Here is a 22,381-nt window from a genome sequence, read left to right as displayed (position 1 = left end):
AAGTGGTTAACGTTAAGGATTGTTAACCTGATGGTCGTAGGTTCAAACCTCTCCAATGGCAAAAAAATTTCGTAAGTTTTAGACATATCCCATAGTGTTCATTATCCACGCCGTGTGAAACTGAATGATTCAATTTGGAATTAACGATGGGGGAGGGGAAATATTAAATTACAAATTCTCCATTTCAACGAACCGAGAAGTGGAGGAAAATTGGATAATTCTTATAAATATTAAAATTACATTCATGTTTTTAGTGATATATTCGCAGGTAAAATCAAAGTTCTTATGTGGAAGATTTTATCTTGCTCTGTACTCAGCCAAAAGGCATTTCGCACCGATCTAATACATTCTCTAATATATTTCAAAATTTTATTGATTTTTTCATGTCGATAATTTGATCAATGCATCAAATCTTGACACCGAAACGATATTTTCTGCAACAACCTCTTCTGTCCTCTCGTCTCCAGAACCTTCTGTTATTCTCTTCTCCTTCTTCTCTCCCCTCCTTCTCCGCTGCTTTTATCTCATATCGCCTTCCCTACTTTTCTCGCATCTTGTCTCCATCCCACTCTTCTCTAATCCTCTCATCTCCCCTCCTCTCTTCGATTTCCGACTCCACTGCACTATCTCGTCTCCTCCTCCTCTCCTCTCCTCTTCTCCCATCTCATTTTCCTCCTCGTATCTCCTCTTGCTCAATTTTCATCATCTCTCCTCCATTCTTTTTCCTTTCTCCTCATTACTTCTCCTATCGACTTCTGTCCTCTATTTTCTTCCCTCCTTTACTTTTCCTCTTCTCCTTTCTCTGTTCTCCTCTATTTTGTCTCCTTCCGTTTTCTCTCCTCTCTTCTCTTTTCTTTGTGTAGACTCATCAGCAATGAAATACTAGAAAATAGATTTTTTTCTATCAGAAAGTATTTTTCCTTTACAACAAATATAATACTGATATTTTCTTCTAGTTTGATACAATAATACTCGTACTTAAATTTCTTTCTTTCGCGTATTTCATATATACTATATATTATGTGCATGTGGCAACCCTGAAATTGAGCGTAACTCTACACGCAACCCACCAACGCTTTGTGTAAATTGGGTTGCCTAGTTTAAAATGTCGTTGTCCTAAAACTTTTGAGAGACACTGTACAGTATGAACTGATGCGATGGGTGATTGGGTCTGACACAAAATATACATCCACGCTTTACACAGGGTTCGAACATGGTATATCTGGCTTCGTAGCGTGTTACGTTGACCACTTCGTAACGTAGGCCGTTTCGCAATTGCAGAAGTCATCAAAATGTAATGATGTCATACTTGGTATATTTCAGGTCCCGACATCACTCACATGAAAAATGCTAATACTGGGGTTGTGGTCTGCAGACACCGTGTATTTCCTACAATGAACATATCCTTCTTTCCTCCTCAAATTCACATCTAGCTTGTAATCTCAATCCCGGATAGGATTTCATGAGAGCATACGTTTCGTTGGTTCAGATCCCACTTTAAATTGATGGTTCAGTTTCGATCAGATATGTATAAACCGAACTCAAAAAATTAACAATTTGCTCCTGCTTCTCTGGCCATCTTCATCTTGCCAGTGCATAATATATACAGAAGGTTGATCCGCGTATGTGTGTCCGATTTTGAACCGTCAGCCCTGCGCACAGAATCGACCGATCCAAGCGGTTAAAAGCGTGGGGAGGACGGTTAGAGCCTGTAGTATCGTGGCACTATCGCGAGTGTGTGTTGTGTGCATCATGGCTCATAAGGTGAACCGTTTTTTGGGAGGGCTACGTAGTTGCACTTTTCCACGCCAAATATTCGGTGTCGAAATTTCAGAAACAGTGCAAAGAACATTGATGCGACTTTGGTTCGACGACCATCAAGAACATAATCAAGCGCCATAAAAACCACGAGATTCCAGCTATTCAGTCGCTCACCAGGGGGGGACGAGGAAGCGAGCGTGCACTCAGTGAGGTCCATCGGTGTGAGAGAACGACCAACAGCAGGCGTCTCTACGAACGCCATTTATCCGGGGACAAGTGGAAGTTTGTGGCCACACTAGATGAGGCATGGATTTATCTATCAGATTGTGGCAAAATTCGAGCCATAACGTAATTCCACGCGATGCAAAGAGCCGTCCAGATTTCGTCCGTCATTGCAAAGCAACTTTCTCGAAGGGATTTCTGGTTGTCGCGGGATACACCTATCAAGGCAAGTTAACTATTCGTCAGGTCCTAAAAAACTGTAAAATCAACTCTGCGTTCTTTCAGCAGCATATCCTGACCCCAATTTATGCAGACGATCTGCCGCGTTTGTATGGAAATGCCGTAAATCAAGTCCCTGTGCATATGGATAAGTCCTCATCACATACATCTCGTTCTACCCAGAACTTTCTGCAACAGATGGCGACAGACACCGGTATTCGGGCTATTCCATTTCACGATATACCGGTAAAATCACCGGATGCGAGTCCCATGGATTTCTGTGGGTTTGGTCTACTGAAACTGACACTTTCCTCTCGTCGTGTCACCACTCTCCGGGGCCTGTGGAAAGCCTGTCAGGAGGAATGGCAGAAGATTCCACTTCCTGTACTTCGTCGTAGCCTCCTACAATGGAAGTTACGGTGCAGGGTTATTGCCAAGACACACGGTCATCACATTGAGGCCAACCGATGGTGGTCCCGTGGATTTTCATAAGGTAAGTGCTAGTCCAAAATCGGACACACATACGGGAATCGATCTTCTGTATTGACCACATTTTGTGAGGGGGGGGTGCGTCAGCACTAAGGCTATTTTGAACCCGTCACATTATACGGGGTCCAGCCCCTTATCGTTTCACATAACAACTCTAACGTTGCATAACTAAAATCATAAAATATTAAAATCTTCTGACTTTCGCTAAAAGCTGAGGCTGGAAAGGAGCACTCAGCACGAACAAGGAGAAAACACAGGACAACACAAACAAAACAATACTGGCCATGGGGCCAGTCGCCAGAGCCTCGTTAGTCTGCAGTCCAAGGTGTACTACGTGGATGACCTCAAATTACCTTACAATTAACACGAGATAGCCTACCTCCGTGGCGGAGTGGTTAGCACAGCGTGCTACGATGCCAGGGGTCCCGCCCGGCCTGGGCATGGGTGTTCTTTGTAAGTGTCACTTAATCATACACTCAACCTCGCCTTCACGAGTGGCGGAGTGGTTAGTACATCGCGTTACGACGCCAGGGATCCCGGGTTCGAATCCTGGCATGGGCGTGGATGTTTGTGAGTGTCCATTCATCAATTTCATCACTCATACCCATCTTCGCAAAATAGCCAAAAGTGGCACAAGAAGCGAAAGAAAAGAAAATGAATCGCATTCACGATTTGCCAAAAATTGCACAAAAGCGAAGTAAAATAAACCAAATCAAAAAATCAAATCAAACAACTGTTTATGGGGAAAAAATTACATTCTAACGAAATGTAAGACTTGTTCATGTACGAAGTCTAAAAAAAAATTGACTCCATTTACTTTGATTTAGTCTTCTACCAGTTAGCAAGAACATTGAGACCAGTTTCGAGGATTCTAATTGAAGCTGGAGAATCTCTTCGTCCGAATTCAAAGGAAATCTTGTTGCGTATTCAGGAAAGCACTCCCGTTCCGCCGCCTCTACCCAACAATCATAGGAATTCGACGAGACAGTTTGATATGAACTTGAGTGCTGCATTTTACCCTTTTCCTTTGTTATTGGGAGCAAATGGATTGCAAGGTGCGTCTGTTCCTCGTGCTGGGATTACATTTCGAATAGATTTTCGTAGAACATGCGGGAAGAGTCTTCGGGAGGTCGATGGTTCGATTTTCCTCAATGGGCTCTCACACCCAAATACCTACCTCACTTCCACGCGTAGTACACCCTGAACTGCATTGTTGCAGACTAACGAGGCTTTGGCGTCTGAACTCACAGCCAGTATAATCCTCTGTGGGGCGTGTGTTGTGTCCATATGTGCTTGTGATTGTCCTCTCATCAATTATCTTATCAGCAGCATTCATCTTCATCTTCGCGATTAGCCCAAACTGACAGAAAAGTGAAGTAAATTTTTAAATATCAGACAAGTGACGAATGTGAATCTTCTCTTGCCACTTCGGTGTGGAAGGTTGAATTTATTTGTGCAACTTCGTTTCCAAGTCGCTTGTTGCTTCGATCTGAAAACTTGCTAAGAAAACGAGCCAGTGCTATACCCGTGATCAGTGTTGCCAAGTTAGCCCTTTTGGGGCCAGAACTGGCCCTTTTGAGTACGTACTCAGCCCCAAAATTCAGCAAAAGCCCCAAGGGGCTTTTTAGCCCTACAGAGAGAAATCTTGCTACAAATCTAGCCCTTTCAGTAATGAAATGTTTTATGGTATTTTCAGTAAAGTAAACTGCAAAGAAGAATTCACTTAACCGACCCTCCTCAGCACCTGCAAGCTCGTCCTGCGACCCCTCTTGGGGAGCAGGTAGCAAGTGCAAATTGTCACTTTATCCCCTTGTTTCTGGTTTTGATATGCTGTGTAGCCCGAAGCGAATTACGCATAGCGTCGATTCCAGAAAATGAGAATCTTTGTTCAGTTGTATTGCATCTGGACTTGAAAGTTCACAGAAATGCGATGCGGAATCGACGAATCGTTTGTAACAGTGAGGCTCAACCAGAGACTAGTTCGTGTGTGCGGCCGTGTGTGTGTGTGTGAGTGTGCGTGTGCATATATATGAAGGAGGAATATGCCGAAAATGTGTAATGCTTTTGTGTAATTTACTGCACCACAATTTACGGGGGAAATGGATTATTTAAGGTAAGAAAATTTAATTTAGTTGAGCGTATGCCCCTCATCTTGACAGTTGATTAGTTGTGGTTCTTGAGTTTCAGAAATTTTGCACCAAAACACCCAAGCCAAGATTAGTAAATCTTGCCCCTTGGATGTGAATTTTAGCTCCATTTTGGGTGCGATTTAGCCCGTTTTTCTCTCGTGCTGTTGGCAACACTGCCTGTGATGCGAATTGCAAAAAAAAATATTTTTTTGTAAAGCAGAGTTTCGCTTTTTCCCGCATGCAATTGAGACTATTGTGTTTACCTTACATTTTCTTATTATCTACTAATTCATCTACTTATATTTGACGTACGTTTATTCCATAGCCTGGATTTCAAATCTCTAAACGTCTTTCCTAAAAATGCATTTTCTGGTATTTTTGCCGCGGGGATATACTTGATATTGGACAAATGACAGATGGGAAGAATTCTCTTCCCATCGATATTGCCTCAGACGATTCCGAAGAAGGTCGAATTAAGAAATAGGGCTTTTCAAAATTGCTTCTCGCTCGAGGGATAATGCTCTCGAAAGCTGGAGGAAACGAAGTATGCAATATCGTGAGTTGTATTCCTAACATAGAGGAATCACAAAAATTGATTCAGAACAAGTTTTCCTAAATCACTTATGGTACACGTTGGGTTGTTCAAAAATAGTTATGATAAAAAGAAATCTCACGAGGAAAGTCAAGTGATATGAAACGGAGCTTGAATCATTGTCGGACGATGATAATACAGATAATCCATTCTGATCAGTGGTGCCAACTTTTGAAAAACGTTGGATGGGCTGAAGTCGAAGATTTGTCGAAAGGAGGATTTGCTCTAAAACGCTTCTTTTTTTGTTACAAAATGTAGGCTTTAAAGTTTAAAAACAGTTTCAGGTCATTTTTGTGAGGAATACGCGTAGATGACTTTTATAGTTGGCTTTTAGTCATAAATATAATGGTTATAAGCCATTATTCTCTCTTACGTTCCTAATATCGATTTGACTACGAATAGTCTAAATAATATAGGACACTGAAAAGTTATCATATAGGATATATAACAATTTTTTCATGGAATATTTTGATAATACTCAGTCAGTAATTAACTTATAACAATTCCTTAGGTCTATAATGATGATACATTTGTTTTCTTAAGCGTGGGAACTTTACAAAATAAAATGAAATAACATGCAAATTATTTGTTGGCCTTGAGCTCAACAGGTCCATATAAGTTGACGCCACTGGTCCTGATATACATGTAGTGAGGGAAACCTTTGCTGTAATGCAACTACTGGTCGACAAATTGCTAAGGAACAAACACATATTGACCCATATCTTTTTCATACACAACTCCGTGTCAGTTTGTTGCCAGAAAGAGACCAGTAGAGGACAGCAAGGAATCGTTGCTACCATTCTGCCCTCTACTGGTCTCTTTCTGGCAACAAACTGACACGGAGTTGTGTATGAAAAATATATGGGTCAATATGTGTTTGTTCCTTAGCAATTGTCGACCAGTATATTATTTTCTTTCAGAGCCTTGGCTTTCAACCTATAATATCGCCTTGTAATCAAGGGGTCACGGGTTCGATACTCAGTGGAGGTACATAATGGTTCGGATCCCAATTTAAACTGTAGGCTCAGTCCAAATTAGCCCATCTGTGCATAAAGTGGACTTACACAACTCAAACATACTCCTCCCTATAATAAGACCCCCCCACTTCTTGTCTCCAGATATATTTCAACCTTCTAGACGATCATAGTCTAATTCTATGACCAGAAAATCAAAATATTCTAAAAACGATTGCAAAATCTTGCATGAATTTTCGTAACTATTTTTATGTTTGAACTTATAATTCATATCTAGTAAGCCTTTCAGCCAACAAAGCAATTAATTTCTGATAAATAAACCAGGAAGTTCCCTAATCGTTCAGCATACAGAACTAATGACTTTATCCATAACTCCGCCTTTGTGGAGAAAGTATACATATTGCGATCGGATATTGTGGATTAAGTCTCAACTTCCTGTTCAACAAAGGCCATCGTCTTGTCTTCTCCACGATGTTAATGTTCTTGATGAAGAGGGGAAAAGACCTTGTTTGTTGACAAACAGAGGCTGCAGAGTATCTGGAACGACTGTTATGATACGAGATGGCTTTGAAGAAAGAGAAATCGCCGCATCTAGTCATATGAAACCGACCTAATGCATGGTAACCTTTGTGCAATCTTGCAGAAACGAATACATAAGGAAATGTCGCTCTTTCACTCATGGTTCTTGTGTATCATGTATGTACGAAATGCTGACACGAATATCAAAGCGTTTGGTGCACTTGACCTAAGGCTATCATATTTTCCTGCCAAATTATGACTTTCAGAGACTTTTACAAATTCAAGTTCATTTTATTCACAAAGGTTAACAGGAGTCGGGCCTAATATTTTACATGGGATCTTTTGTTTGGAATAGATTTTATTTTATTTTGTTAATTGTACTTCGCTTTTCTGCCACTTTTGGCAAATCGCGAAGATGAGAATGAGTGATGATGAAATTGATGAAGGGACTCTCATAAAGAACACCCATGCCCAGGCAGGGATTCGAACTCGGGACCTCTGGCGTAGTAGCGCACAATGCTAACCACTCCGTTTGAATCTAATCTGACTACTTCGTCTCAACATATATTCCAGTATGACATATGATTAGCATTTTTTAAACCAACATGTTACAACGTTACCTCAAAACTTCTTTCACGTCCATTTTAGACATATATGAGCTAACCAGGACTGGTTAACTTCTCTCTTCCAATTGAAAATTTCGTTCAGTCTTTAAATTAAAGAGGATCTATCTGGACCACTGGTATGAGAAAAGAACTTGGTTGAAACGATAACGAAACAAAATACTTAATTGTATATTTTTATTTTGGTTATTTTACGTCGCTTTTCTATCTCTTAGCTTAATTGCGACACGATGGACTGAAATAGATGATGCTATGGCTCCCACAAAAAAAAGTGGCTGATGTCTTTGCAGTTCTTTTTCCCTCAAGGAAGCTCAAAAAATTGCAGGCTCGATCAGGTCTCGAATCCTGCATACCTGATATATTCATCCAGGCCTGATTTAACTTGTTTCTTCGCTTTCACTGTTATTGCCTCAGTCAGTTATATTGCAATGAAATCTGTTGCCTTTGAAACACTGATGGCGTTGGGGCCGAAAAACTTGGTATGCACAGAAGGTGTACTAAACTTATATTTAAGCGAAAAATGTGCAGGCTCTATCAGGCCTGGAATGTGGTTTAGAACTAATTGCTTTGTCATAATCCCTTCAAGTTTCAGCATTGGCGTTACTTTGTGGGTGTCCGTTCACCAATTTATTGTAATCACTATAGGTTATGTAACACCACGGCAACTGCAGTCTTGCAGGCAGACCAACGAGGCTCTGTGCCTGAACCCACGGTCTGTGGGTCGTGTTATCGTGTTTGTCCTCATTTGTGACGAATGCCCTCAGCTTTTAACTAAGTTATGGAGATTTTATCCTTGTAGATAGTATAGTTTGTCTTCTTAAGGAAACTATGACTGTATTATGATGAAAAGATTCTCTCGGGCTATCGACCAGGTGAGTTGTGGAAAGGATTCAAACCTTTCGAAAGCTGATGCCACTCTCATCTTCTGGGTAGAAGTGAGAATCTTTTCCATCATTCGTCGCCAGGAAAGCTTCAAGACTGACTTCACATAACTTTATTAGTTTTAAACATTGAGTGAGGAACTTTTTGACAGACAGACATATTTTCTTTTCTTGTTAGGGTCCTGTCCTAAGTTTTGATTTAGTTAATGGGCTTATCTCCGTATTGTGTGGTGGGCAATAATAATAATCTATGTACTGATGTGCCTATAATATAAAAATCAATCATTATTCATATATATCTTTGCAATTGCCCAGCAGTGACCAAAAAGGAATGGAAATATGAAAAATGAAAATTATTTCAGAAACTGCAACTACATATATGAAAGCCTTAAATGTTTGGCATTCTCATATTTTGAGTTTAGTGCCACAGCTAGCAATTTACGCAGAAAATAAAAGGCGTTGCATATGTTCCCCAACTTCCTGTCGCAGCCTCGTTCCTTAATTTAATCAAAAGTTAACAGGAAAGTACAATGTGTCTGAAACATACTGGTTGTTCAGATCCAGGCCTCCAAATTATAAGAGAGCCATCGCCTACTGCTTTGAATCAATAAAACTCATTCAATACCACCTGTTGTGTATTTTCCCTTCCAATATTCTCCTCTTAATTTTTTGATCCCCTTCCACTTTCTTCGTCGTTGCATGAAATCGAGCGAAGTTTGTATTGAAGGGCCGAGAGCAAAACCTTTGAAGGAAGAATATGAAAATATATTTTCACGGAAGGGTTTTTCTATTATTATTTTCGCGTACACGGAATGAGTAACTACCAAATTGAAGAAGGTTAATTAATTAACGTCATGTACTTTTTACTTTCGAGTCTGCACTATTAGTCAAGTAAGTACTAGGAATTGGAACATAGCCAGTAGAAGCTTGATTTTTTTAAATATTGTTTTGACATTAGTTGTTCACTTTCGTTTCTGATTGATCACATTTTCCATAAGTATTGGTTTGCTTGAGAGAATCTTTTCATCAATACTACTGACTGGCCACAACAAGCGCGTGTTTTGTAATTTGAAACGAACAAAGCTTGTTTAGGAGGACAATGACATATTGTGTATTACAAAAGAAAGATAAATTTTTAACAACAATATTGACGAAAGAAAGACAACAGCCACTAATCATTGTAGAAACAGTTCCCAGTAAAGTAAATGCGGGTTCTCTTTCAGATTAGAATTAATGGCTTGTCTGTTGTGTACAATAGGAGCGGTGTCACTTCAACACCAAACATTCTACGCTCAATATGACGACAATGTTTTATTAAGTCATATCGTAATATGGCATTGCAAGAGTTAATAATGTTTTCAGTCGAAAGTAGGTTTTGAAATAGGGGTGTTGAAAGGGGGAGCGGAAAAAATTAAGAGGTGCGCAAGCACCCTTTCGCACCCCCTGGCGCCGCCCCTTCATCGAGCTGAAAAAGCTGCCAATTGAGAGAAAACGGCAAATAGAGTTTTTCAAATTTCTGAGATGAATTCATATTGGTCTACTATAAACTAGTCCGCTGCTCACGGCTATGATGTACTTGAATTTCCTACATCTTACACGACAATCCCTCTAACGAGATATGCCGTAGAAAAATCTATAAAACAATTCACCCATTTCTCTGGAACTTCTCGTCATCATTAGGGTTTCGAGGAAAACTCTGACACCGTTTCCACAGGTATTTTCTTACGCGGATTAGTAATTACCAACAGAAAAAAAATCCAAGAAAGATCCTTCGTACCGTTCTGATGTTCAGTCAGTAACAGTGAGTACAATCATAGACTACTTTATCTAGTGTATTAATCAAAAATCATTTGAGCAATATCGTATACAGGGCTTCAAGGTTATCAAGATGATAATACGGGATGGAGTCGCTATCGCAAGATGAAAATAAGGGACACAATTGAAAGACACAGTATATAGTGTTAACAAACATTTCTACTCACCTTTTCATCTACTTCTCATGAAGAAACTACTAACAGATGTTGTAGATAAAGAAAATACTTTCATATTCCTGTGCTCCTTTTCTCGAGAATCCTGCATTACATCGCTGCGAACTCCAAGTGCCATTGAAAATTATTTGCTGCAGTATTTGCAACCTGCTTTATATTAATTACCACTATCTTTCAACCACGGGTGTAAATCATCTTTCTCCAACCGTGACTTGCCAAATAAACCCTACGTTTATCACTCATCTTGAAAAGCGTTGAACAGAACTTCCAACACCACCCACGCACCTTGTTCGCTGAGAGGAAAGTAGATAGAGTGCAGAAGAGGTTGTGGCCACAAACAAGTGAGGAACTGGAGTTAGTATCTGTCCCACAATGCACCGCTACGGGTAAAAGAAAAGTTGATCTAGACGTTCAGGAACATGGAAGAATTTAATTGACATCCAGGGAAACGATTGTCATATTGCTTAACTAAGGAACCGTCCCTTAAAATCCGAGATGCCTGGCAACCCTGATTATAGAGTATAACCTGGGTTGCTTGTTCTACTATAACTTATAATTCCTAATGTTGTTATAATTATTATGGTATTCTTACATTTATTTTTGGTTATTTAAGGTTGCTTCTCTATCTCTTGATGTTAATAATCGAGTATTTTCTCTGTTTTGTATAAGCCTTAGTTTTTTATGTGGATTTCTACTAACAAGGGAGGTTATCTAAGTGTCCCCCTCCGATTTCCATGAAACTTGGCAGGTGTATAGAGGAGCCCAAAGGAAGAAATACGTGTTTGTTTGTTTTGGCTAAAAAAACTGTTCTAGGGGGCAACCCCCCCTCTCAAATGTCAAGATGAGGACAAATTGAAGTGGGGATCTGACCCCTGTGTCCCCCTCCGATTTCCATGAAACTTGGCAGGTGTATAAAGGGGCCCAAAGGAAGAAAGAAATACGTGTTTTTTGTTTCGGCTAAAAAACTGTTTTAGGGGGCAAACCCTAAGTCGCATTTACTTATGCGTTTTTTTGTTCTTTTTAATATTACACTTAATAATGTTCGTCGCCTTGTAATCAAGTGTTCCCGGGTTCGATACCCGGTGGGGGCACATAGTGATTCAGATCCCACTTGAAACTGCAGCTCCAGTCCCATTTAGCCTCTCGGTGCATATAGCGGACTTAAAACCAGAAACTCAACTCAACTGAACTTAATAATGTGTTAGCAGACGAAAATGTATTCCCCGACTCTTGCCTACTTAGCACCCTATAGCCACGTTCAAGGCATTTACGCGTTCAGGAAAACAGAAATCTTAGTTTTCTTCCAGAGGAAAAAAATACTTTCAAGTAATGAAAATATTTTCTATCTCCGTCGAAAAAATATTTTGGGATATCAGTGTCCTAGGATATTGAACATTTGGCTTTTCATGGATATTGACTAGTAATCAGTACATCCGTGTTAAATATATTTAACTATATTAAAAATTCAAAAATAGAGCTACTCCCAGAGCCGTAGGTAGGGAATAGTGCCAGTAAGGGGGAGGGGCGTCCCAGGCCCCGACGAAAAGGGGACGACGCACAAGGAAAAAGGAAAAAAGATAGTTGGAGATAATAAACGTCATGGGAACAATTTTCGTTGGTTTTGTATTTACACTGTATTCCTGTAATCTCTGGAGCAAGTCCACGCATAAAGTCAGAGATAGGGACAAAGCGAATGGGCGGAGCTGAAGCATTACACGGCTGCTGCAAAAGCTGGTACCTGCAGTTGCCCCCCCCCCCCCCCGCCCCGAAATCCCGTTCTCTCCCACGTGTTTACTGGTCGAGCCGTCTCGCGTCACTAGTTGCGCACACACTTGTTTGCGTTCGCTCACTCCAGAGATTTCCGGGACAGAGTGTAGATTATTTTGCTTCATCGTCATACCACTTTATGTTAAGCACAACAATGAAGATGGTAAATTTATGAAGAAGATGAAGGAAAAAACACAAGGAAAACCAAGGGTGTAAGTAGTAACTTTCACTGAAAGCATTCAATTGCCAACCTCTACTCCACATAGTAGAGTCACAGACTCTTCTGGGTTCTAAGGATTCTATTCAAAGTTAATGGTATAGCTTCAATCCAGAAATGTCCGTGACTGTACACCCTGGGCTCTAACGCCTGAACTCTCAACCAGTATGATTCTCTTGTGTCGTCTCGTCCATGTATGTTCGTGATTGTCTCTTCATGCATTTCATCTCATCCCCATCGAAAGTGGGTAAGAAAGCAACGTAAAATAAGCTCAACCAATGAAACAAGAAAAACCCATGAATCACACCTTATGAACTCACCCTACACATGTGTGTCTTTTGCCAGCCTCCGTGGCGAAGTGGTTAGCACACCGCGCTACGACGTCAGGGGTCCCGGGTTCGAATCGCGACCTGGGCATGGTTGTTCATTGTGTGTCCCTTTATCAATTTCATCACATCATCACTCATCCTCATCTTTGCGATTAGCCAAAACTGGCAGCACTGAACCAAATCAATCAAACAACATGTGCGTCTCAGGGGGTCTTCGAGTAGGCAATGCATTTTTGGAGACGAACTTTCAAATACGTAGTATTTTAAATAAAACTAGGTATGAACACGCGCTTCAGCTTGGCTTTCTCCTATCTTCGCTCCATGAGCCATTTTCAGATACATCTTGCCAACCCTTTTCATCTTCACGGCCATAATCAGCTTGCGCAGATTAAATTATCCACTCATGAAGACCTCTTAAGTGGTCGGCGTTCTCCAGAGGCCTCTTGTCATCTCCGCAAAGATGAGTTCGTTTAGAGGAAGAAAAACACAAGTGCGCTTCTGGGAATATAAGAAAATGCTCCTGAAACTCAAGATGGTTGTACGTAATTAATTGTTTACTCTGCATATCTGTTCCTTCGGGATTTCCCATTTACAGAAATACTGTGTATTGTTAATATGTTGACAAAATGTGAGAAATTATTTCTGGTGTCGATACAACGTGTTCCTGTTTGTCATAGTTCGTCTTCAGTCCACTTTGTGCTCAGATAGGCTAATTGGGACTTTGCCTAGTTACAATGGGATCCGAACCACTGCGCAATGTGCTTCCACCGGGGATCGAATCCGCGACCTCTTGCACACGAGGCAATAGCGTTACCGTCACACCATAGAAAAGGCACTACTCTTTTTTGTTAACTCGAATGAATATAAGAACTTTGAGTTCTTGACACTTGTGGAATAATTAGTATGCCTGGTAATCAGGAGGTCCAATATATATGTAAGAGCTTATTGGTGTATCGTCGATGGACGCAGTGATCTTCAAATTTGCGGAAAACCAATTTCTGGAATGTGTTCATAATTACGTAAGCAATGTAATGCACGATTCAAGCTTCTATAAAAGTTGATAAGCGAATCAAAGATAGAAACCTTCCATAAAAGGTTAAAGCGCATAAAGGTTAATAAGCAGACTATAAAAGAGTATATGTAAGTCTAAACAGAATTGATAATTTAAAAAAAAATCAGGAAGATTTTTATAACTTATTGAGATGAAATTGAAAATTAAAGTTAAAATTAAAATTTAATATGAATACTGAAATGTACTTTCGTAACTCAAGTAGCGAGGTTTGACTCTGCCGTCGTGTTCATTTCAAATTAGAGATTGAAACTTTTGAGAAGCATTAACACAAATTTTATACCAGTTTTTTAAGAAACTCATTTTGTAGTCATCTGTTTGTTTGTCACCAATATCTCCACAAAATCATCATCAATAAACTAACTTACATAGTACATGACATCCTCAGTACATTGCTCGAAATGAATTGCAGGATTATTTGTGAAAGGAAAACGCGGTGTTGCAGGTGGGAGTTGTCCAGAAGTATCAATTCCACACCACTCTGTCTGGCACTTGAAATATCACCATCAGATGAATTTGAGGAGTGACTTTCTTCTTCTGAACTGTCCTCAACACACTCTTCAGCACTTTCAGACTCGCTAAAATTCAATATCCAAGTCTTCGTCACTCTCAATTTTCACGAAACACGCGTAAGAAAAGTGATAGCTGCTGGATCTGTCTGACTTAGCGACGATACTGGCAACAGTAAATACTAGGGTGATCATAATATTTTGATTCAATACCGCGACATCCCAAGGAGGTCAGTTTACCTCTTCCCACCTCGTGAAAAATCTGATACATCTAATTAGAAAATTATTGTTATTATTATACATTAAAGTACGGATCACACAAATGATATATCATAAACAACGAATGAAACATGACCTCCCGTTTTCAAGAGGTATCAATTATTATAATCTCGATATGACTTGCATAGTGTTTCTGGTTTCTTCTGATCAACTTTTGATGTTAGTCCTACGCTAAAGTTGAGTATTATGTATAATACTTGAATTTTTATGCAAATGACAATTTTAGATTGTTCACTCACAAGATAGGATAAAGTTACAGCATTGCATTTAATTTTTAAAATTTGGGTTCAAGGGCACTTCCACATCGAATGACCGAGAAGTATATTCATATTATAACATTTTCTTGGTGTAATAATGATGTAATTTTATCTTAAATTTATATTACTAACTTTGCAACACATTACAACAACCGCGGTAGCTCAGTCGTTGCCGGACCCTGTGGCCGAGTGAATATCTCATCGCGCTGCAACGCTAGGGGTCCTGGGTTCGAATCCCGCTCGGGCTTGGATGCTTGTGTTCGTCCGAATAATGAGAAACAATGTGAATGAAGTGGAAATTGACATGTGTGAAAGTGTACGAATGTGTGAATGACGGGGGATACTGCCGAATAGGGGTATTCCTTTAAAAAAAAAAAAGTCGTTAGAGCATCTGACTACCATGCGAGATACCCGGGTTCGATCCCCGGCGGGGGAGAACCGGGACATTCTCAACCTGTTCAAGCGGCTCCGGCGCCCACCCAGCGTCGTATAAAGTGGGTACCTGGAGGAAGCTCTGGGGGTAAACGCGGCCAGGGGCGTGGTGCTGATCACATCACTCCCAGCTCGGCCGAGATCAAGAAAGTGTGGGGCCCTATCCTCACACCTCCTATACGCCTTCATGGTGTAGTGCAATGCATAGGGGAGCACTTTACTTTACTTTTTTTTTTTTTACAATAACCACAGTTTGTGAACCAATAACATATATAAAATATCCTGGTCAAAAGGTGAATTGTTATCTAAATATCAGATATCCACGAAAACTTTGGCACAATTTTTCTTGTTATTTACAGTGTTCTAGATATCAGCATGCCACAATGTTCGTACTCGCTGACGATACTAACTCATAACTGAAAATATACTTTATGAAAATCTAACTTCTTAAAACTGAATTTTAAAAGTGGATTCTGTGTCTTCACCAGTCCTTATGCTTCAATGTAGCCTAGTTTTCTCTTTATCTCTGCAGAACTACCCAAATTGCTTCCTCTCTTGATGTGTTAATTTTACTCTTCTCTGCTTTTAACCTTAGATCTTTAACATGTCTTAATTATAAATCTTCTTTCTAAGGTATGAAAATTAGGATCTTACATTATTGTGTTAGTTTCCTTCTATTATGATATTGACCTCTAAATAATTGTCTTCGGGTGAGTAATTTTTCTGATATCAGAAAGCAGACCTATTGAAGAATATTGAAATGACGGATTGATGTGAAAGTTTGAAGTCAATGCTGATGATTGTCCCAATTGTAAACAAATATATTTTGGCCAATAGCGAACACCAAAAAATAACTCACACCACTTTCAAAGTGTCGTACGTTCTCCCAAACTCTGAACAAACAGTATTTTACCCAAAGTATATGGCATACGGCTATGATATTTTTCAATGCGTAACTGCCAAACGTTGCTGTATACATCTGGTAGTGAGGGCAGGCGATGGTCGGTACTGTAAGTCATTATCCTGAAGAAAAAAATCCTCACAATCCAACCTTTCCGGTGACTAAACATACTTTCTTTCCTTATTTATGTTGAATGTATTTATTTCTAAAATAGTAAATGATATAATGTGTAGTCAGGATACGTTCTGTAATCAATCTTTTTAAACACCAGTGTTTTCTTATTCAATCATCTTGTTACAGGTAAAAGGAAAACAATGGCATAAGGAACCATATAAGAATGTTACACGAGGCTATTATTACTGCGTAAGGGTAAGTAATTGCTCCATATGACGATGGATGTATTGGATATAGATCCAATCCCAATTAGTCTATTTGTGCACAAAGTTATCTTCTTCCAAATCGAAGAAGACAACCTCACAAGAAGAATTAAAAGATTACACTTGTCTTGATTTGCTCATGATATCACTTATCTTAGTCACAATGCAAACGAAACCATTTGAAGTGTATTGCAAATTTATCCTTGTTGTATTTGTATTTTTGCATGCTTCCTATTTCAAGACGCACATTACCTTTTCCGGTTTACCGAGATGTTAGAAACATATTCTGAAGTCATGAAATCGAGGTGTTGCGGATATTATGGACAAACTCGACAAAGGTCGGTTTATTTTATTGTTGTATGACATAGTACGTTGAAGTATATTGAACTCATGCAACGTCTGACAGGAGTCTACCTTGCCTCGAATACTCTGAAATTTGCTTTAGAATAGAACAGTGCTCGTGCTTAAGAATAGGACAGACGTTTGGAAAACTGCTGATTTTCGCAACTTGCATTTTGCGAGTTCGCCCCTAATATCCGCAACGCCTTAATTAATGCCAGAATAATTTTTAAAATCCGTACCTATTTACAATTCGAATCCGTAACCTTCTGTTTTGACACTGCAAAGTGAAATTTGATCTTTGATAACATGGAAACTAGGTTTACTTTGTTACTGGTTATCGTAAAACGATCGTGAATTCTGAACATTGGCAATCTAGTGTGTTTTCATTGTGTTTACTTCATTATCTATTCTATTTCATAGTCTTATAATTCATTCCCATCATAGTTACTAGTCTAGGAAAACATAAAAACAGCTGGAAATAAGTAACATACGAAACATTCTCAGCAGTTCTCAGCACTCACTACAACAGATTTGTCTCAATCTATTTCATGTTCGTAAATTAGAAAAAAATATATATTTCAAGTCACATCCGACATCTCATTATTATAATTCAATTTTTATTATTGTTATTCTAATAACTTGGTTTATTTGATTAAAAATAATTAAAACAAAGATAAATATTGGCGAAGGTGTCCATCCATATTTACTATTCCGGTAATTCTTGTGGAGTTAAAGAAAGAGGTTTGTAACGTTGATGAAATGTATTACTCCTTTTTCTACGGCCTATAGAAAACATTTTCCTTCAGGAGCATCTGGTGAGGACATCTCTCTTAGCAACGGCCGAGTGATAACCTACACAAGCGTTCTGCAGTTTCGTATTTCAAACATATCTAACAAAAAGGGCAATAAAGGAAAGAATCAAGAGGAAAACAGATCAGCATGTTGTAATTTGACTCAAAAGGAGAACAAATTTAATCTTCTGACTTGGGAGAAAGTCTCTCAACTTTTTAACTGAAATGAAGTTTAGCTACTGGTTATGTGAAGCTTCTTCAATGCATTTACTGATGAAGTCAATTCCTTCTGTTTGCATGAAAATTTATTTAATAATTAGGCGAAGGTGAGTATAATCTTCCAAACCTTCAACTATTTGGCTAAAAAAAGATCTTATCTTTCACAGAAAAATATAATAATAAATGAAATATATTTTACAAGAAATGTATTTCAACAACACACAGTAAAGTTGTCGCCTTGCAACCAAGAGGTCCCGGGTTCGATACCTGGTGGAGGCACATAGTGGTTCGGATCCCACTTTAAACTGTAGGTCCAGTCCCGATTATTCTTACTGTGCACAAAGTGGACTTGAAACACCAACTCAATCAATCAAATCAATCAACAACACACCCATCAATATGCAATAAATCCAATTAATATCAAATTAAAACCAGCATTATTGAAAAAAAATATTACAAATTCTCTGATAATTTTATTTCGATATTTATTCGATTTGGTGTTTTCTCATTGATTTTCCTCGCTTTCTGCCACTTTTGCCTGAACGCGACGCTGAGGATGAATGATGACATGATGAAATTGATGAAGGGCGCTTACAAAGAACATCTATTTCCATGCCGGGATTCGAACTCTGTTCGAATTCACTTTTTGAAATCGGTTAAGGTTAGCGGCTACCATTATTATTTTCCACCGACATTGCCAGCCACGGTGCCCACTTTTGGAACCACTGGAGTAACCTATAGGTCTTTTCTACTCTTACGGCGGCCGGTCCTAGTTCTGGCAAGGAGCGGGGATTACGCCGGAGACCAACCAGACAGCGGTGGCACCGAGAGTTACGACGCGGCAGGAAGAAGTACTACGTGAACTTCGTTCTACAGGCTGCTGCGTTTCTTATCGTGCTGGATTGGTCGCTTCCCCGCTCACCCTACTTCTGTTGCCAGCATTAGGATCGGCCACCGTAACAGTAGAAAAGACCTTTACTACATGCTGTATAAGTGTTGTTAATGTTAAAATTTGAAATAGAATAATGACATTTTAACTTTTCAGATGGAACGTGGAGACTGTCCGTATGAAGAACACACATTGCAAAGTTACACGAAACAATTTGGAGGTTAGATTTTGCCTACTAATTTCTCTAGTTATGTGGTACTAGAACGATATCTAAGAAATTATCTCAAAATCATAACTTCAATTAACTAATTGCATTACTGGATCCATCATTTTTAATAAAAATGTTCAAATTATTGTACTATTCGTGCTTTATGTATGAATGCAAATAATCATATTTGTGTTTCATCTTGTTTTTAAAATATAAAATAGATACCAGTGCCATTGAAATATTTTATTCAAGTTGAATTATTACACTCTTAGTTTTTGCAAATTTCCTCATAGTAATTCTTGTTTTAAAAACTTTTCTTTTTCACAGCATATGTTTGAGTTATTTCTCGTGAACGAACAGCATTAAAAAAATCCATTCTATTGAGTGTAAGTCACTGCAGTTCTTGTGGGTAGATAGATGTAATATATGTGAAAAGTTTCCAATTTTGGAATTTCACAGGAGAAAAAGAGAACCGAAAATCATCTTTTAGAAATCAGCAACAAAACATTTATGAATCGAAATTTTGTGACGGGAGAGCAGTATAATGTATGTACAAAATTATTGCGCATTAACGTTCAGTTTTCCATCGGATCCGAAAAGGAAATATGTTCTCAACGCTAATTGTCCCCTAAATCAGTATTCAGCAGTTATTGTGTAAGGCACATTGCAAAGAGTGAAGCAATAAATATTCAGTATGTTAGAATTTATAAAAAAGCATAACATCCACAAATAATTAACTCTGATTAGTAGCAAGAATTTATATTTGAAATATTAATTCCCGCTCCCCTCTATTCTTTCCATGCTCACATTTTTATTTTTGTTGTGTTTCTTTGTTCCCCATCCCTTTGCGATACAGAAGGTGGACTGTTTTTTTCTCTGCAGCACCATGCCATGACTGTATGAAAGGGACCAAGATTCCCGAACAGAAGTCTATCTACTTCGCAGTTCTTGGAATATTATTGGCTGTCCTACTTGTAGGAGCTATACTCTACATAAAAAAGAGACAATCGTGTAAGTATAGCAACTATTGTAGAATATTACGTAATATTAAATATCACACTATTGTTTATGTGTTGCTAGATACAGACGATTTTTCTAATTCTGAAAAAATTGACTTCGATTACTTTACAATACACCTTTATAATGATATAGTTAAGGCCAAGTAATACGATAAGCGGTGGTTATAGATAGCACTCGTACAGTATTAATGAGATGTGGTGTTAATCTAATTTTCATATTGCGAGATTTGAAAACCTGTAGCAATATACCGAGTGTTTCATAAGTAATTGACGGGTTACAAAAATTTATTGCAAGTAAACTATTGAACTTACGTTAATGAAACCAGCCCAGAACGATCGAGGAATGCAAACAGTTTGTGCATGTATGTTTTGTTAAGTTGAGAGTTCATATATCTGATGCAAGGCGACACTCAAATCACCCACATCACTCACAGTGTTTTGGGTAATGTTTTGGTCCCCAACATCACAGGATCTTACAAGCTGTGACTTCTTTTTGTGGGGTTTCATCAAAGACAGGGTATTAGTCTCGCCGATGCCGCATGATATCGCAGCCCTAAGGGAGCGTATCATCGCAGCAATAGACACTATCGACAGGCAAATGTTGACGCGAGTGTGGCAAGAACTAGACTATCATATCGATATGCGCCGTGTCACCCGTGGTCCACACATTGAACATTTGTAGGTGTAAAAAAAACTTTCAGTTCCTCGTTCGTTCTGGACTGGTTTCATTAACGTAAGTGCAATACTTTACTTGCAATACATTTTTGAAACCCCGCAATTATTTATGAAACACCCGGTATACAGGTTCATAATAACAAGAAGCTCCCAAGTTTCTTCGAGAATGTTTATATTTTCCATCCTAACCAGCATGATGAAATAAAGATTATTTTCGTGAATGTAATAAAGTTATCTTACTTGAGCATTTCTTTTCAGTCAGAATCGAGCCCCAGAATATCAAAGCCCGCTTTTCTGGAAATTGGCAGAATACCTTAAAACACTGCGAACCGAGAAATGTAGTTTTGCTATATTCGAGGGATTCTCCACCATTCTGCAAAGTTATGCAATCTTTTAAATGCCTTCTGGAGAAAATAGGTAATCTCAGGGTTAGTACCTTTCATCCTTTCAGTTATTTAAGCATTTGTCATCTTAAAATGTTCAACTATAAATAAATTTAATAAATATAAATAATTAATAAAATAGAAATAAAGATTAACATGTAATAGAAGAAAAAAAATTGCATGATCTTGTAGCATCATACAACACTGATAAAATGCATAAGCAGGCATTATTCTGATCTTCTACCTAGTAACTGTTAATGCATAATTAATGCATATTATACACAAAATTGTTGTTTTATAGCTATAGATTTTGAGATGATATTTTGTACTTTCACATTGTGAATGAACTTTATCATTATGACATATTATCTGTGTTTTTTTTAATAATTAAATGTGATTTATTTCTTTCTCTGTTATGTGATGTGGTAAAGTGCTCTAATTTAGAACACATGGTAATCAGCACCATGAAGATTCTAAAATAACTAAATATTTGATTGTAAAGAGAGAATATTTTCATCCAAAAATATGCAAATAATACTGCAATGATTCATCTTTACCTAAAAGAAACATTGCAAATGAAAAACCGAAATATAAAGATTATATAAAAAACAGAAACGTGTGTAACTACAATTCTTACTGGCATAGTGTGAACCTAATGGTAGGAGTCCCTTCTCATAATGTAGGTAGTTGAATATTCGAGTGGGCATGAGAATAAGCTGAAAACGTGCATTATTTTCAGAATAGATTACTATAAACAACAATAGGGCTAAATTGTAATAATAGAGAGAAAGCACGGTTTCAGGACCCATGATGGAGTAGTGATAACGCTGTCGCATTGTAATCAAGGGACTCCAGGTTCGATGCAGGTTGGAGGCATATAATGATTTCGACAAAAATGTATTTTAACTCCACTTTATATGCTCAGAAGAGCTAATCGGGACTATATCTACAGTTTCTTAAAGTGATATCCGAGCCACTATGTTCCTTCACCGGATATCGAACCCGGAAAGATTTTATTTCAAGGCGACGGCGTTACCAATATGCCATCGGGAGGCACATGGCGATTTGGATCCCACATTAAACTGTAGGCCCAGTCCCGATTAGATTATCTGTGCATAAAGTTGACAAACTTTGAAAATGTTTGAAACAAGCACGGTTTTTAACTTTGAAATTATTATTAAAGAGTATTGCAGAAATTAAACTTTTATTTTAATTGGTGTAGATAACTGTAACTTTTAAAATCTTTATTTGTCAATTGTTGTAGCCATAAGGTTAGGGTAGTCGATGATCAAAAACAACTTAGGTTTTCTACACTGCGATT

The 22,381-nt window shown here is 38.5% G+C and overlaps 1 protein-coding gene across 1 annotated transcript in view; it reads left to right on the top strand.

The window, feature by feature from the left end:
- Window positions 1-22,381, top strand: part of LOC145984353 (uncharacterized) — a 242,526-nt gene that overhangs the window by 209,973 nt on the left and 10,172 nt on the right. The window contains exons 7-10 of the mRNA XM_083118009.1: window positions 16,458-16,526; window positions 18,932-18,995; window positions 19,866-19,994; window positions 20,936-21,105. Coding sequence (XP_082974135.1) covers window positions 16,458-16,526; window positions 18,932-18,995; window positions 19,866-19,994; window positions 20,936-21,105 — 432 coding nt within the window. The remainder of the gene's footprint in view (window positions 1-16,457; window positions 16,527-18,931; window positions 18,996-19,865; window positions 19,995-20,935; window positions 21,106-22,381) is intronic.

The sequence above is a fragment of the Lepisma saccharinum genome, chromosome 2 (genome assembly GCF_977018435.1).
Source record: "Lepisma saccharinum chromosome 2, izLepSacc3.1, whole genome shotgun sequence".
In the NCBI taxonomy this organism is placed as follows: Eukaryota; Metazoa; Arthropoda; class Insecta; order Zygentoma; family Lepismatidae; genus Lepisma; species Lepisma saccharinum.
This window is presented reverse-complemented; position numbering and strand designations above follow the sequence as displayed.